Source organism: Suricata suricatta, chromosome 7, assembly GCF_006229205.1.
Source record: "Suricata suricatta isolate VVHF042 chromosome 7, meerkat_22Aug2017_6uvM2_HiC, whole genome shotgun sequence".
NCBI lineage: Eukaryota > Metazoa > Chordata > Mammalia > Carnivora > Herpestidae > Suricata > Suricata suricatta.
This window is the reverse complement of record NC_043706.1, coordinates 43,097,472-43,114,023: the sequence shown is the minus strand read 5'-3', so window position 1 is coordinate 43,114,023 and position 16,552 is coordinate 43,097,472. Positions and strand designations below refer to the sequence as shown.

The 16,552-nt window shown below is 40.9% G+C and overlaps 2 protein-coding genes across 3 annotated transcripts in view; both read right to left on the bottom strand.

The window, feature by feature from the left end:
• The window catches only part of TDRD6 (tudor domain containing 6), a 16,270-nt gene extending 15,908 nt beyond the window's left edge, over positions 1-362 (bottom strand). The window contains exon 1 of the mRNA XM_029943174.1: positions 104-362. Within this exon, the coding sequence (XP_029799034.1) occupies positions 104-362 (259 nt within the window). The remainder of the gene's footprint in view (positions 1-103) is intronic.
• Positions 363-8,112: 7,750 nt separating this feature from the next.
• SLC25A27 (solute carrier family 25 member 27) overlaps positions 8,113-16,552 on the bottom strand; it is a 28,175-nt gene continuing 19,735 nt past the window's right edge. Inside the window, exons 7-9 of one of the 2 annotated variants that reach the window (XM_029945358.1) lie at positions 15,839-15,931; positions 15,120-15,222; positions 8,113-9,741 (exon numbers count right to left, since the gene is read on the bottom strand). In XM_029945358.1, coding sequence (XP_029801218.1) covers positions 9,664-9,741; positions 15,120-15,222; positions 15,839-15,931 — 274 coding nt within the window. In that variant the 3' untranslated portion in view covers positions 8,113-9,663. Of the gene's footprint in view, positions 10,008-15,119; positions 15,223-15,838; positions 15,932-16,552 lie in introns of both variants that reach the window. The other variant, XM_029945359.1, reaches the window with a different exon arrangement.

The window sequence follows — 16,552 nt, the reverse complement described above, 5'->3', positions numbered from 1 at the left end:
AGCTGGGCCCCGGGCGGGCGGAGGCGAGGCCTGCGGGTCGGTCCAAGCGGCTGGGAGGGCCGTTCCCGGGGCCACGCGGCGGCGGGGTCGCGACCCAACCTACGTTTAGAAGGCGCGCCTTCCGCGAGGGAGGGCGCAGTGGGAAGGCCTGGCGGAGGGCGGGCAGGGGCCCACGGCGCAGGGTGGCTCGCTTTCCGGCGGTCCGCAGGGTGCTGATAGAGCCCGTGAGCCCGCGCCGAGCTGGGCCCTGGAGGAACGGGAAGGAGACCTGGAGGCGCCGGGGCCTGTGCCCGGGCGTTAGGGCCCGACCGCTCCTGGGCCCAGGCGGAGGAGGCCGGGATGCGCCTGCGCCCCGCGGGCATTCAGTGTTGTGACCTTGAGCAAGTTGCTTACCCTCTTCAGGACCCTATTTAGTCGCTTGAATTGATATGGTCATTAGGAGGGTTCTAATAAAGTCTGAATGTAAATGGAGACTGTTAAACCTTCCCCACAATTACTGGTCTGACTTGCTCTGCCTTTTTTTTTTTGGCCTAACTCCGGCTTCCCAATTTTGCAGGCATGCATTCCTCTTTTACTCACAGTCCTAGCGCAGAACCAGACTTAACAGTAGGTCTAGAGGAAAGGAAGAAACGTGACTTGGTATCTTGCTGTATCTACTACCGCAGGGCGCCTCTTGGCTGGACTCTTGCTCTGTTTCCCCCATGGAAAGGAGACCCCGGGAAGACTGCAAGGAGGAGGAGTGGAAGGGGAAAGTGCTGGAGGGGGACTGGGAGTAGCTCCCAGACATATGCCTAGAGTAGATTTTTGTTCGTTCGCAAAGTCAGCCACGTTGGTGGGAGTTTCTCATGTCACCCCTTCACATTTTGAAGTTTCATCAAAGAGTACCTGGGTGGCTCAGTCGGCTAAGTGTGGGACTTCGGCTCAGGGCACGATCTCACGGTTGGTGGGTTAGAGGCCCTGCTTCTCTCATGCCTCCCAGCTCTGTGCTCACAGCTTAGGGCCTGGAGCCTGCTTCGGATTCTGTGGCTTCCTCTCTCTCTCTCTGCCCCTCCCCTGCTCTCTCTCTCTCTTTCTCTCTTTCAAAAAATAAATGTTAAAATTTTTTTAAAAGAAAAAAGAAAAAGAAATATCAAATACATTGTTCTTAATATAATCTTGGTCTAACAGTATAAATCTCAGCAGTTTCAATCTATCCAGCTTAGAGGTAACCTCGTTCGGCGGAAACCTCCTGCACTTACTTTTTTCTTTTTTAAAGTTTTTAAAAAAATATTTATTATTTTTTTAAAGTAAGGTCTAGGTGGGGCTTCAACCCATGACCCTAAGGTCTAGAGGCTCGCGCTCTAGGGACAGGGCTCAGCATCCCCCCCCCCCCCAGCCACTCCCCCCACCCCATACTTTCTAATGGCTTTCACACTGTGCTGCGATTGCCTTTGAGCACTTTGGCATCCCACCAACTTAATCACTCCCTGTGGCAGTAATTGTTGGTTGCGATCCTGGAACCAAACACGCGGCTGAGGCAGTAAATGCTGAATGAATAAAAACAAGAATCATTTGATTTCTTTAAGTTAGATTTTTACCTGATAAAGTCATCCTTGACAATTCAGTTTCATTTTCCAATTTTTCTTTAATGTTTTATATTCATGATGGAAGAAAAATAAACATTTGATTTAAAAATATCTAGCAAGGTCTAGGGGCTCCTGGGTGGCCATCGGTTAAGCGTCCAACTTCGCCTCAGGTCACGATATCACGGTTTGTGGGTTCAAGCCCCACATCAGGCTCAGAGCTGGAGCCTGCTTCAGATTCTGTGTCTCCCTCTCTCTCTGCCCCTCCCCTGTGCGTGCGCACGCATGTGCGTGCCCTCTCTCTCTCTCTCTCAAATAAAAGTTAAGAAAAACTAAAAAATTTTTTAAAAATCCAGCAAGATCTAGCTCAAATGTCTCTTCTTCATGACTCTACTATTCACCCAAGCAGAATGAGCCCCCACCCCCTTTATTTTTACTATCTCTCCTTTTTACCGGAGTATGAACTTTTTGAAGGCAAGAACTCCTCTCATATTTTTATATTCTCAGTGCCTAGCACAGTACTGGGCGTTTAGCATGCAATAAATGTGGAACAAGAGAATAAACAGATTATCTGGCACTGTGTCCTTTATTGTGAAAGGAAGGGAATTGTCTGATCATCTCATGGAATAATGGAGATTTCAACTCTATTTCAGCTCAAGCAGTATAACCAAACTCTTACAGAGACCACAGGGTCGTAGACATAGGAAATGACTTCTGTTTTCCATTGAACTTGTCTCCTAACCTCCTTCCAGGGCTCAGGGCCTTTACTCCTGGATGTCAGGGCGAATCATGTGGCTGTTTTGGACTGAGAGACTGTTCCTCTCATCCTCCCAGATGTTCCCAATGTCCCCCCCCCCGCTTCTGTGTCTGGGGAGGTAGCTTTATTTGCCCTGCATTGCTCTGCTTCTGGACAGTGAGCTTTAAAAATCAGACCACTGCGCTGTGAGGATTAAGCTCCTGCCACCACCATCCATCTCCAGAACGTTCCCTCATCCCAAACTGCATACCCATTAAACACAGACTTCTCATTCTCTCCTATTCCAGCCCATAGTAACCAATATTCTACTTTCTATGAATTGGTTACTCAGGTATCACATATAAGTAGGATCATACAATGTGTCCATTTGTGTCTGGCTTACTTCACTCAGCACAACGTTTTCAAGATTCATCCATGTTGTAGCATGTCTCAGAGTTCCCTTGCTTTTTAAGTGGAATAATATTACATTTGTGTGTGTACACACACACACACGCGCGCGCGCGCGCACACGCGCCACATTTGTTTATCCATTCATACATCATCTGTCAGTGGACATTTGGGTTTCCACCTTTTGGCTATATGAAAAATGCTGCTGTGGACATTGGTTTACAAGTATCTATCTGTTCAAGTCTCTCATTTCAATTCTCTTGGGTAGGTCCCTAGACCTGGATTGCTGGGTCATATGTGTAAGGTTTAATAGATGGAGGCAGAGATGGGAGGACAAAGAGACCACGTTATGGAGCCAAGAAGGCCTTTATTGGGATCTGCAATTCCCGGGCGAGGTTCCGTGACTCTGGAGCAGGGAGTCAGGGGAGTCGCGTCTTTTATGGGTGCAGAAGTTCTGGGTTTGAGCTCAGGTGGGCTGATAGCCACGTAGGGTCATCTTTGGATGGTGGCAGGATTCAATTGGCTGTTCGCTTCGGTGGGGAGGGGGATGCTGGAATCCCATGGTGAGGCACTCCAGTTTGAGACAGTCCAGATTGAGAGTGGGGGTCGTCAGTCCTGGTGGAGCCTGGGTCTGTTATCTGGCCTGCAATAAAATGGCCACTGGTGCTTTTCAAATGGCTCGGGTCATCCCAGGTTTGCAAGTGGGGGTTGTCAGTGTTCGCAGCTTTCCACATCCAAGTGGCCGCTCAGTTGCTTTCCCATGGCAACTCTTACAATATGATAATGCCAAGTTTAATTTTTTGAGGAACCTCTGTACTGTTCTGTATAGTTTTACATTCTCACCAGCCATGCCCAGTTCCAGTTTCTCCATATCCTCACCAACACTTGTTATTTTCTGTTGTTGTTTTTAATAGCCATCCAAATGAGTACGAAGTGGTATTCATGAATTTTGCATCTTTGTTCATAAAAGACGTTGGTCTGTAGTCATCTTTTTTATAAATGGGTTTAAGCATTTGGGACAATAAATAAAGAAAAAAAAGAAGTCAAGGCTGTTCTGAGGTTTCTTGGCTGTGTTAGTGAGTTTGGAGTGCAACAGAGAATTCTGGAGCAGGACCAGATTTTAAAGGGCAGGGAGGAGGGACTTGTACCAAAAGTACTGATGTAATTTTGGGACATTTCAGCTCACAAGGACTGTGGCCCTCCTGGAGGAGGTATATAGTTGGCAACTGAAAATACATGACTAAAACTTGAGAACCGAGTAAGAACCAGGAAGACAGATAATGGTAACATCCACCATTTATTGAGTAATGATAAGCGTTCAGGAATTCCCAGCCTTAGTAGCTGAAGTCACAGAACTGCATGACTCTCCCTAGAGAGAGAGAGTGTGAAAGTTGGCAAGAGGGCCAAGAACAGAACCTTGAAGAACCAAAATGTAAGTACTGTGCAGCAATGAAATAGCCAGTAGAGACTGAAAAATAGTAAGCACCAGGAGAGAGTAGTATTTAGAAATCAAAGTAGAATATGGTATTAAAAAACTGATTCTCCAGTGTTTTAAGGAATCCAGTGTTATTTTCCTCTTCCATCCTCAGCCAGTGAGCAAGTCCATCACTATAATTATTAGTTATCCTTCTCGGTCACAGCACAACTGAATTAACGGGAGAATAGGATCAATAGCAGAGCTGGATTTTTTGTAAGTTAATTCATAGTGACAAGGTATGAGCATCCTTTTTGCTAATATTTCAAATCTGAGGTGCTCCTGGGTGGCTCAGTCGGTTAAGTGTCCAGCTTCGGCTCAGGTCATGATCTCGCAGTTTATGGGTTCGAGCCCCGTGTCGGGCTCTGTGCTGACAGCTAGTTCAGAGCCTGGAGCCTGTCTTTGGATTCTGTATCTCCCTCTCTCTCTGACCCTCCCCTGCTCATGCTGTCTCTCTCTGCCTCTCAAAAATAAATTTAAAAAATTAAAAAAAAAAAAGATTCTGTGTCTTCCTCTCTGCCTCTGCCTCTCCCCCTGCTCATGCTCTGTCTCTCTCAAAAATAAACATTAAAAAAACTTTTGAAATTTCAAATCTGACATCTAAATGAAGCCAGTTTTTAGTTCAATTGTGAAAATCATCCCTAAATGTATTATTATCACTTAAAAATACCATCAGGGCAAAGCCGCACTGGGACACAAGATCTTCCATGACCAATCAGGCACATTTAAAACATTTATTTCAAAATCAGACTAATGCACTATATTTACTCACATATATTCCTTTTTGTTACCAGATATTTTCAGCAAACAGACATCTTTAAGCCTCTTCATCTGCTTTTATCAAACCTTTAAAGTGGCTCCTGCTGCTGTTGACAAACACAGCAGCCTGCTGGGGGCGACGTGTGGGGAGAGAAAAATAATCATGTACTCCTCAAAATTCAGAAATCATAAAACACTTGAGCGAGTCAGTGTGCATTCGTGTGGCACCAGTGGAGGCCAAAGTAGTGATGTAATTTCCATGAAGAATACAAAGTTGTCACATTATGAACTATTAATCAACTCACCAAATATTTTGTGTTTAACTATTAAACCCTAGATTGTTGTGGAATAGCTTTTAAACTGACAAATACATCTTAAACATTGTAGTAATTACATATGTTTAAACATACACGATGTTTTGAAAATGCAGTTAAACATTTAGTATGGTAAAAAGTCTCATGAAATCAAGTGTTACTGACCCAACACAATTCTGAAGCTAGGAGGAAAACAACATCGGAGATTTTTAGGAATAGGAGGTCTTTAGAATTCACGCTCAATCATTCCTCCACATTACCTGGCATTAAGTAATCATATATATTTGTTAATCATTTTTAAAGACTTCTGTGTGTGCATAGATGTTTTTCTCTCTGCACCCCCCAAAAATTCTCTGGACGCAACAAATACCTTCTGAGTGGCTTCTGTTTGGAGTTTTAAGAGAAACAGAGATGTCTTACAGGGTTCTTGCTTGCAAGCAGTTCATTCATTCTGTACAGGGGAAGCGGGCAGAAATCCATATACAGTCATAGATCCGTAGGAGCGGAGGCAATGGGCGCACAGAGGTGTTGCAAACGTGGAAGAGCTTGGATCATTCTAGATATTAAAGTCGGCTCTAACCCCAACATGAGGATGAAGGGGCGGTGGTGACAGGAGGAGAGCTAGGTGAAGCGCACAGTAGGAACGTGGCATGAGAAGCAACCAAGTGAAGAACAGCTCCAGACGAAGTGGAGGAATGCCTTTGCAAGAAGTAGAGTGCAGGTGTGCAGTGAAATGCAAAGGTCAGGAGAATGGCTCGGAGTCAGACTGAGAGGGGTTTAGATGTGGTATTAAAGATTTTTGCCTTTATTATGTGTGTATGAGGAGCAGCTGAAGATAAGAATGTAGGGTAACAGGTCAGAGTTGCCTGAAGGAAGAAGATGCTACTGCTCTGTCAGGGAGGATTTCCCCATGACATGGGCCATCTCTATAAAAATTTGTATTATACTTTAAGGCCTGAGTAAACCTTAACCAAGCTTGAAATAAGATAAGTTAATCAAATTCAAGAAAAAGCAAATCCCAACACAAATTTTAATCCATTTTTTTCCACATCATCAGTAAAATGGCCTCCTTCAAGTATATGCAAGTTAAGATTCTAGAAGGTTCTAGAGTCCCATAATTTCATCTTATAAAGAAAGGAAATCAGGAGAAGTGAAAGGACTTGATCATAGTTATACCACTGTGTCATAAGTAGAACTTGAATTGGATAAAGGTCTTTAGAATTCATGCTCAATCATTGCTCCACATTACCTGGTATTTAATAATAATAATTATATATGTGTGTGTGTATAAATATATATATATATTTGGTTTTATATATATATATATACATATATATTTTTTCTTTTTTTTCAACATTTTTTAAATGTTTTATTTATTTTTGATACAGAGAGAGACAGAGCATGAGAGGGGGAGGGTCAGAGAGAGAGGGAGACACAGAACCGTAAGCAGGCTCCGGGCTCTGAGCTGGCTGTCAGCACAGAGCCCGATGCGAGGCTCGAACCCACGAACGTGAGATCTGACCTGAGCCGAAGCCGGAGGCTTAACCGACTGAGCCACCCAGGCGCCCCCATATATATATATATTTGGTAATCATTTTTGAAGAACTGGTTTAACTGGGGAGAAGGTAATTGAATACCTCTCTCCCCACCCCCAAACCCCCACCCCCAGTAATTTTTTAATCATTATGTATTAAACATTTTTTTCTAGTGGAGGTTTTGAGGGAATCAAACAGAGGAGAACATGTATAACTATTTCAACTGCAAACAAATGGTTGTGCTTAAAAAAATTGAAGCTGGCAGAACAGCATTTTTTTACATTTAAAACCCCCCTGAATTTCCCTTTTTTTCTTAGCAAAGTGAAAGAAATTTCAGACTAGTCTTATGATAGACATTTTTAAAATAATGAAGACAAAATTGATTCATGTTATCTGTAGCTGTAATCAATTTTTGCTGAGTACCTAACAGCAAAGAAATGCTACTAATGAGTGTAAAGATGTATATAAAAATAAGACATGGGCCCACCACGTGGCTTATAATCAAATAGGTTTGGAGCACTTGAGAAAGACATTTATCTGAAGGCAAATTTAAGAAATGTTATCTCTATTTAGATATATATGCGAATTCACTTATATGTATAAAGAAAAAAGAATTGTACATAACTAAAAGTCACTATGTATCTTTCAATTAGAAAAAATCATTTGGGAAAAGAAAAATGTGGAAGCTATAAGCCAAATAAACTTAAATGGTAGTTGTTATCAATACTGAGGATAGACACTACATACAGTAATCCTGTAAGAAAGTGAGATTGAAATGGTTAAGTCTTTACTGAAATTTTCATTCCTTTTTATTTACTGTGGCGTATTCTGAAGAGGATCAAGATGATTTCAAGTTGGTAAAAATAAGCAAAATTCCAAGATCCATTAATAAAAATGACTTCACTAGAAAAGTATGGAATGGGAAGAGACATATGTGTTGGATATAAAGGATGTGGTCAGATTGTGGAGGGTCTTAATGTTCAAGATAAGGCATGGTGCCGCCATTCTATAATTTGTGCTAAAGACCATTCAAATTTATTTAAAATGTACAAGACAAAAAAAAAAAGCCATAAAAAAATCTACCTTTGGAAGATTCAAGGGCACTGGACTGGGTTGTTGCGAAGATAACATAAGGCATTTGCTGTGTACCTAATTAGTATATAATAACTGCCAATTATAATAAAAATTTGGAGATCTGTGTTTTTATCCAGGCTCTGCTATTAAGTAACCTATGAGCATGAATATCTCTACTTCTGTGGGCCTCTGTTTCATAACATGTAAAATGAGAAGGTTAAACCAGATGATCCCAAGGAGTCACTTCAGGTTTAAAAATTCCAATTATTTATGTTGAGTTCAGAGATCAAGAAACAATACTCAGTACTTAAGCAGGGTTTTTACCCCAAGCCCCTCAAAGCATAAAGCTAAATAAGTTTTTCATGGTCCAGTTTGCATATTTTGATCCAGTCTTTACTTAATTTTAAAAGTTATAAAACAAGAAAACCCAAGAGTTCCCCAAAGTGGTCCCAATGCACAACACTTGGGAATTTAAGTACACAATATTATTTTAAATATAGTTAACAACTCAATTCACACAGGTTGACAGATGCAATGGAAAAGTAGACCACCAACAGATTTTGATTAAACTCCACAATCTGAAAATTTCATAGAAAACAATAAGCCACTGCATAGTAGTACATCACATTGAAATATACATTTAAAGTATATGTCCTCCTTTAAATGGCAGTGATTATACATTAGTGCAACCACAGAGCACTTGTAAACTTTTTTTTGTTGTTCAACATCACCCCAAGTTCTACCCCACTGTCTTTCTTGGATCTAAGCTTCTTGAGTTTTCCTGTGTTGACAGTTATAGCCTCCCCACAACTGAATCCATCTATCCAGAAATGCCCCCTGTCTGAGGGTGGGGGAGCAGGTGGTATAAGGTCAATCTGAAGAAATCTCTCACCTCACCTTTCTAAAATCAGAAAAAGGATTTGATCTGATGATTGAGACATAACCATATACCACAGGCAGTTTATACTTATCACCATTTAGGCAAGAAGTTTTGTCAAAACGGAGTTAAAAGATTCATGCTAGAGATGACTTCAGTGTGATTTCTTAGTTATCTCTTTCAGGCCCTTAGTGTTAAGGAAGGAGACATAAGAAAGGATGCCCATCAAAATTGGCTTTCATCTCAGCGTTGCTTTTTAAATGCCACACTTTTAAAATTCACAGGCTGATAATGATAACAACAATTTGCTTTATAAAAGGACCTATCCACTTACGCTTTAATCAGATAACTTGCATTTATATATATATGTAGAGAGAGAGAGAGATTCTCAGGATCTAGCAGCAAACTTTGGTTGCAATTGCATATGTACCAAAGCAAACATTCTTCTCTGTTTTCATCAAGCCTTGGTCTGTGGATGTCGGGGGGCCTCAGCCTGTGCAGTGGAGCGCTGACCAAGAACACAGATCTAACTAAGGATGGGACATTTGACAGAAAGGAGCTTCTTTCCTTGAAATCCAAACATTGTCTCAAATTGGCATTTTCTGTGCTCTTGGCAAGAAAAGGTACATCAATTTCCTTCACCACTAGGGGAATTCAAAATGTTTATTTATGAATTTTCATTCACCTCCCTTTAATTTACAGTATGTGCATGTTAACAACAGAAAAATGAATCCCCAAATTTCAATTGAAATACGGACAACAGTTTAAATATATTTCTTAATCACTAAGTATGTATGTATTCTTCCACATTCCTATTGTCTACTTTAGGTCTGAGCTGCTGTCTCCCTTTGGCACTTCTCTAAGTTGGCTCCTCAGCATAGAAGAGCATCTCAAAGGTCAAATCTTCTCGCCCAAGGCAAGTGCTCAGGATCCGAATCTTCTTGAAAATTCTGTGCCGGGTCTCACTGGGTGGCCTTGTGTAATCCAACCAGAACCAGATTGCTTTTGAACAAAAAAAGGAGTCAAAGAGAACTTGGGTTTCCAGAAAAAAATAAAGTGCTGCCCCCTATAAATCACAGTCTCTGTGGAGTACAGTGTCTTCCTAAAGAGGTAGAAATAATAGGGGTGTGTGTTGTAGATGCCCATATTTCAATGATACTGAACACTGTATCTTTAAGGGCTGCATCTTTAAGGGCTTAAAATGGACTGACTCCACTCATCTCTCTGATTTTTTCATAAGTAAGCCAGAACACCAGTGACCAAGGGGTCTGAAAGATTAACCAAAGAAGTTAGTGCATATTTCAAAGCGATTATGAATATTCTACATATATGCATATACATCTTTGAATGACGAAGTCACTTTGAATCCACATAGGCTGAAAACAAATATTTTGGTATCTCACCTTTATAGAGCACTTTATAATTGACAAAGCATTTCCATATCTTATTTTTCATAGATTTCTCTAAACAATTTATGATAAAAAGGAAAGGTACTGATACCCCTATTTTACAGATGAGGGCTTAGCAATCGAATACCTATTTACACATTATGGAGCTGGACTATCGGCTTCTGGCTTCCATTCTAGGGTTCTTTTCACTGAACCTTTACTAGCTAAAAGGCTAGGATTCGCCATGCCCAAATTCTAAACTGGGCTCTTCTGCATGTACTTTGTATGTTGAGATGGACAAGGAGACATTTAAGACCTTGAAACTGAAGACAGATGATCCCCTGAGATTTAGATCATAAACTCAACACCTGATCTACCACAAAGTGGATATAAAAATTCACATTAACCATAGAAAAGAGCTCCTAGCTCAGAGAGACATAACTATCTTAATAAAACTGTTATCAAAAGGAATTATAAAGGGATGGGGGTAATTCAACCATAGAAGATATAAACATGGAAGGAAATCACAGAGGAGTCACAGGAAGGAAATGATCAGAGAAAGAGTGTCTTGGATCCAGTTCCTGTACGGTCTGGTTTATAGGTTATGTGTGATGTCGATCAGAGAAACTCCATTACACTACAGTCAAAATAGAAGCTTGAGCAATTAGACTATAAAATGTATTTGGTTACAAACTTTGTAAAGCAATATTTACATCATGTGTTTAGAAATATGGAGAAATATGTTATATGGGGGACTGAGACTTTACCAGTAGATTTAGAACACATCTTAATTAGTTAAATGTGAGAAGACATAGACAAAATAAAGAATATGAAGCCATGATGGTATCATATTCTTGTGACCACAAAAATCAAGTGAGCCATGGATATAACTGCAATCAGATCAAGTAATGAGAGTTCTTAGTTAAGACTGGACTATGTAGTCATTCCTAACTGGTCTGGTAATCAGTCTTCTGTATGCAAATTAACTAGGGATTGAGCAAAGTAAGGTTTATACTTTTACGTGGTGGAAGGGACTGGGATTTAGTTTAGCTGGGTTATGAATAGGAGTTGGACAGGGAGAACACACAACCACTAACAGGGGTAATATATAGATGGGGTCCACTGAGCATCAGTGCAGGAGCACATGTGGGTGGTGCATGTTTGCTTGTTTCTTCTTCACTAGTATAGTTATACCACTGTAAATAATCCAAGTGTATATGAACCCATGTGATCTGATCTGGCCTGACTATGGCCATACCTGCTAAAGAGTCCTTCTCCATGCCTTTTACTGTAGGGCTGAGCACATAAGGGCTCTTGGGTTGACATTCTTACATATTAAGATGTCAAATAAGCTCTTTCAGTAATTTTTCTGTGTTCAGCAAGCAGCCTCCTGATTGTAACCTGCCTTCATGTACAGCTTGCATTTTGGAGGTGCACTGTCCAAAGGACTTCAGCATCTGGATTACTTGCCAAGAGTGTTTCTCAATGTGAATGAGCCAATGCTGTGGTCTGATCATCAGTTTCAATGAGTTCAGTTAGGTGAATCTTTATTTGCAAGGCCAGTTTTCTTGGAAGTTTCATAAATCAGGTTCCTAAGCTCAGGGTCATGCACTGTGGCAGGTCAACAAGGCAGTGCCACCCTGTAGATCTCTGCTGGTCAGCCAGCTGTTTTAGGAACATCTATCACCACATACTGTTTCTTTCCCTCAACAACTTGTATAGCTAGCTGTAGGATCTTGAGAGACTGGCTATACTATATTAGTTAGGAGCATGAGTTTAGAACTGAATAGACCTGCTGCTAATTCCCAGCTCTGTCACCTATGAACTCTATGAACTTGAGCAAGTCTCTCATACTTTGAGCCATGTTTTTCTCATCTGAAAAATGAGGATAGCACTACCTGTTTTACTAGGTTCTCAAAGACTTAGCACAGTGCCTGTCCTATATGAAGTACTTTTTTTTCTCATTTATACTTCCTGAGTCCCATGCACAAAGAGAATGGGTCTGATTTCAGTAGTCTGAGTATTCCTTTGGACTTGGATATTCTTTCTGCCTTCACACCACGTGACCTTGATTTTTTAACCAATGGCCTCACCATCCTCATAGTCTCCCATACTAAACACACAAAAGTGCCATTTACTTTGTTCCCTCCCCCACCTTTTCCATAGAGTCAGTTAAGTCCTGGGGTGTTCACCATAAATGTCTCTAGAATCTATCTTTGCTCCATTTTTATAATCATCTCCTGGATAGACGACTGACAAAACTTTTCATGGGTCCTGGCTTTAGATGTATCTTCTATATTGCTGCCAAAGTAATCCTGTCCCCAAACAAACCTCAGAACTCTGCTCCAATGGCTAAACAGCTGCTTGCTTACCCCACGGTTTCACCTAAACCACCACACTTGCCACAGTGAGGTCCTTCTTAACCCAGTCCATAAGTCCTTCCCTAGAATTCTGAAAATTCGGTCCCACCACATCTCCCCTGAGGACCTATTCTCCAGTTACACGGAATTTTCTGCAGTTGTCCAAAGCTACTGGGCCCACACATGATCTGATGCCTACACTTATGCTGCTCCCTCAGGATTTTCTTGATAAATGCCTACTGATCTTTCACAGCTCAGATCACGTATACCTCTGTGGAAGACTTCTGGGCCTTCCCAAACAGTAGGAGCCTTGTTTGCTTCACCACCCGTGTCCCCAGCACATTTTGTTTATACCACTAGTAGAGCAGTGATACAAACTGCTTAGTGAGGCCGTGTCCTCTGGAGGCAAACTTCTGGGTTTGCTTCCCTGATCCCACTAATTGATAACTACCTAGCCTGGCTAAGTCATTTAGACTCTTTAAGCTTTTGTTCCTCCTCTATAAGAGAGATATGACAATAACCTCCTGAAGGAATGCTGGAAAAGTTCAGTGAGTTAATCCATGAAAATGACTAGCACAGTGTTGGTGCTGTTACCAAATGATGTAATAATGTTGACTGTATTATTTCTGTAATTTTAAGTATCTACATGTCTATCTTCTCCATCACATTATAAGCTCCTCTCATGCAAAAAAACGTATTCCTTAGTGCTGCCAGCACTCATGATAGTGCCTGGTTCATGCAGGCCAAATCACAATCTTCCTTTCCATTAAGAAACATGTATAGATTTGAGATAATTTCAAGGTATAATCAAGACCATCAAAATACTATTTTGCACTTGGGTACACTTTTGGATCAGATATTGCCAAGGGCTTTGGCTATTAAATCCATGTTGGTAGATCCCTACTATTGCTTGGTGATGTCATTTATTCTCAGAGCTTCCATTCCCATCTATATGTAGACAGTGCTCCCCTCTAAAGCTTCATCCCCATATTTTCTGTTAGATCCAGATCGATATATGAGGCTAGTCATCTAGACATCTGTTCTTAGATGTCCTATGAGTATCTAAAACTTAACAAATCTAGAGCTACACTTTCTATTTTGCCACAAAATCTTCCCTACAAATGATCCCTATGTTAGGATCTGCTGCTGCAGTTGGGAATCTGGAGCTTTCCTGGTCTTCTTTGACCATTTTCCCCTCCATATCCAGCCATGCTTTTAGGTCCTTGCTATCTCCTAAATTATTTTTTGAATCTATCTTTTTCTTTCCCCATTGTGATACATTAGTCCACACGATAATTATGTCTCATCTACTACTGCCCCTGGCCTTTTTCTAATCCACATGGCAGCTGGAATGATCTCTTTAAAAATAACATATCACCAAACCGGTGCCCCTCACTCTTATGGGTCCTATGACCCTTCCCAAACTGATCTCTGCCTCTCTCTGGCCTCCCCTTGTACCTCTCTCCTCCGCCTCTCCATGCTTCAACCTGCTGGGTTTCCCACAATCCCTTGTACCTCTCTCCTCCGCCTCTCCATGCCTCAACCTGCTGGGTTTCCCACAATCCCTTGTACCTCTCTCCTCCGCCTCTCCATGCTTCAACCTGCTGGGTTTCCCACAATCCCTTGAATGCATCGTGCTCTCTGGCTACTCCCAATGGTTCCCTCTACCTAGAATGTTTTTTCTGCTCTTTTTACCTGGCTCAGTCCTACTCATTCTTCAAAACTCGATTCTAAAGTTCATTCTCATTGGAGGTGTTCTTAATCTCCAGGCCTAAGCTATATGTACTTGCTGTATATTTCCATAGCACCATGCATTTTTCCTCTACCACTTGTCACTTCTAGTTTTATATTCATTGTTTGGCCTTATCAAACCAACAGTTCCAGTGCTAGAGCAGGGGCTGAGACTCTTCTGTTCATCCCCTCAAACTAGTCATTGAATACAGGGTTTTGCATGGAGTACGTGCCCCATTAATATTATTATATGACATCGTGTAAAGTATTGATTGGATTTCTAAATCCATGACTCATTCATTCTTTCAAATATGTTCTAACTTACAAAATACTTGAGCACCTTGTATTTATTATATATGTTATGTTACTTGAATAAGTCTAACTCTACATCTTAGTTTACCTCAGTAAAAAATAACATCCAAACCAAATAAAAATGACATAATGCTCCCTTACTAAGAAGATCTTTGTGGTGAGAAGTATAAAGGATAATGCAACATTTGCCATCAAAGTAACAAAATTTTGTGTGAAACAGTAACATTTCCATAGAATGGTGTCTAGCATAAAATCTTTATACCTGTCCCAAACTACAGTACTTTGACTAAATAGACTACTAAAGGTTTTTACATTGCAGAAAACTCTCTCCTCTGGCTTTGTCACAACAGAATATCAGCTTATTTATTTCTGGATGTAACTGAATTATTTTGCTTTAATCTACCAAGAAAGGTAATAGGACTCTGAGGAGAGATAAAAACAAAACAAAAAAAAGATACAAAAAAGAGAAAGAATTGTGGTTTGGGGGGAGAGCCATGCTAAAAACCAGAAGAGAAGGGGGAAAATATTTACAAATTAAAAGCAATTTAAGTAAAAAGAAAACAAAAACAAAGGAAAAACCTAACATTACCATTCTCAGCCAAGATGGTAAAAAGCCTTTATATAGACTCATGAATCCTTCTCCTTGAACAGCCTGAATCAAGCAGTCAGTTGATGATTTATACAAAAGTCCCCTAAAAAAAAAGAAGACAGTTCTACTAAACTTCTTGTGTGTAAATAGATGTATAAATAAAAGATAAATAAAGAGTAGTCTAAGGAAACTTACTGAAATATTTCCTGCTAGCCTAGAACGAATCACAGTAATGGTTCAATATATACAAATCACATCGTTTGAATTTAAAGGTATTTTCTTGAGGTGTCTAAGGTTGACCTTCTGAGGCATCTCACCCTTAGTCTTAGACTTAGAATTCACTCCATCTGATCTCTTCCAGACAGAACATACTGTTTTTATATCAAATCAAATTCTCCATGTTACCTGTAAGTCATAAGCTTCTGAAGAAAGTGCTCTGTAAATTCTCAGCAGAGTATAGTTTCATAAACTCTTTGAAAACAATAAAATCAGAATAAATACCTTGTGTCTAAATAATATGATCACTAAATTAGCTTATATCCCCAAATTTACAGTACTTTTCCATCAGACAAGGAGCAGGTACTACATAAAAACAGTTTGCTGGTTGAACACCCGAACACACATATCCATTTCTATCAAGAATAAATGCGGGAGATGTCTAAGAAAACGGTACTATTACAGACATTCGAACACATGAGTGGCAAAGACTTTCTATCTACCTTCCTTGTTTATCTCGTGGTTGATTCATTATTCGGCTTTTGATGACATCAGCAGGCGTTCCCAGAATAGAAGCTACCAGTCCAGAACATAAACTGTAAGGGCAAATAAATGAATTTGAAAGATAATAAACATAGCGGTTTCTAAATTTTAAGAAAAGGAAACTGATATTTAGACAGGAAGAAAGGAATACTAAATATATCATTGTATTATTCTTCATAATAATCTTAGTTTAGCTTGCAATCGGTGCTTAATTAATTTACTAATGAGGTAGAAAAAAGAAAAACTAAAAATAATGTCCAGTCAACAGATACACAATGAACACCTACTGGTGGCAGGCACTTTTCTAGGCCGTGAAGAAACCACACACGATCCTATCCCTGAGGCACTTAGTTGGGAAGAGGCAGAGAAGAAATGGATACTTTCAGATGCTGGTGAGTGCAATGAAAAACAAAATGGGACCGTATGATAGGGAGTAAATGGGTGACAGGCCGTCGGGGAGAGGCTCGGGAGCGGCACCAGAACCGAGACCTGAACGGTGAGACGCATCCGTGTGAAGGCATGGAGGAAGAACGCTGCAGGCAAGAGGAGCGGCCCAGGAAAAGCGTGAGTCAGAAACGCCGTTGGTCTGCCTCAGAGACAGAAAGCGGCCAGCCTGGCTCCGGCGTCCCGAAGGAGGGAGGCCAGCCTCATGCACGACTAGAGAAGCAGGCAGA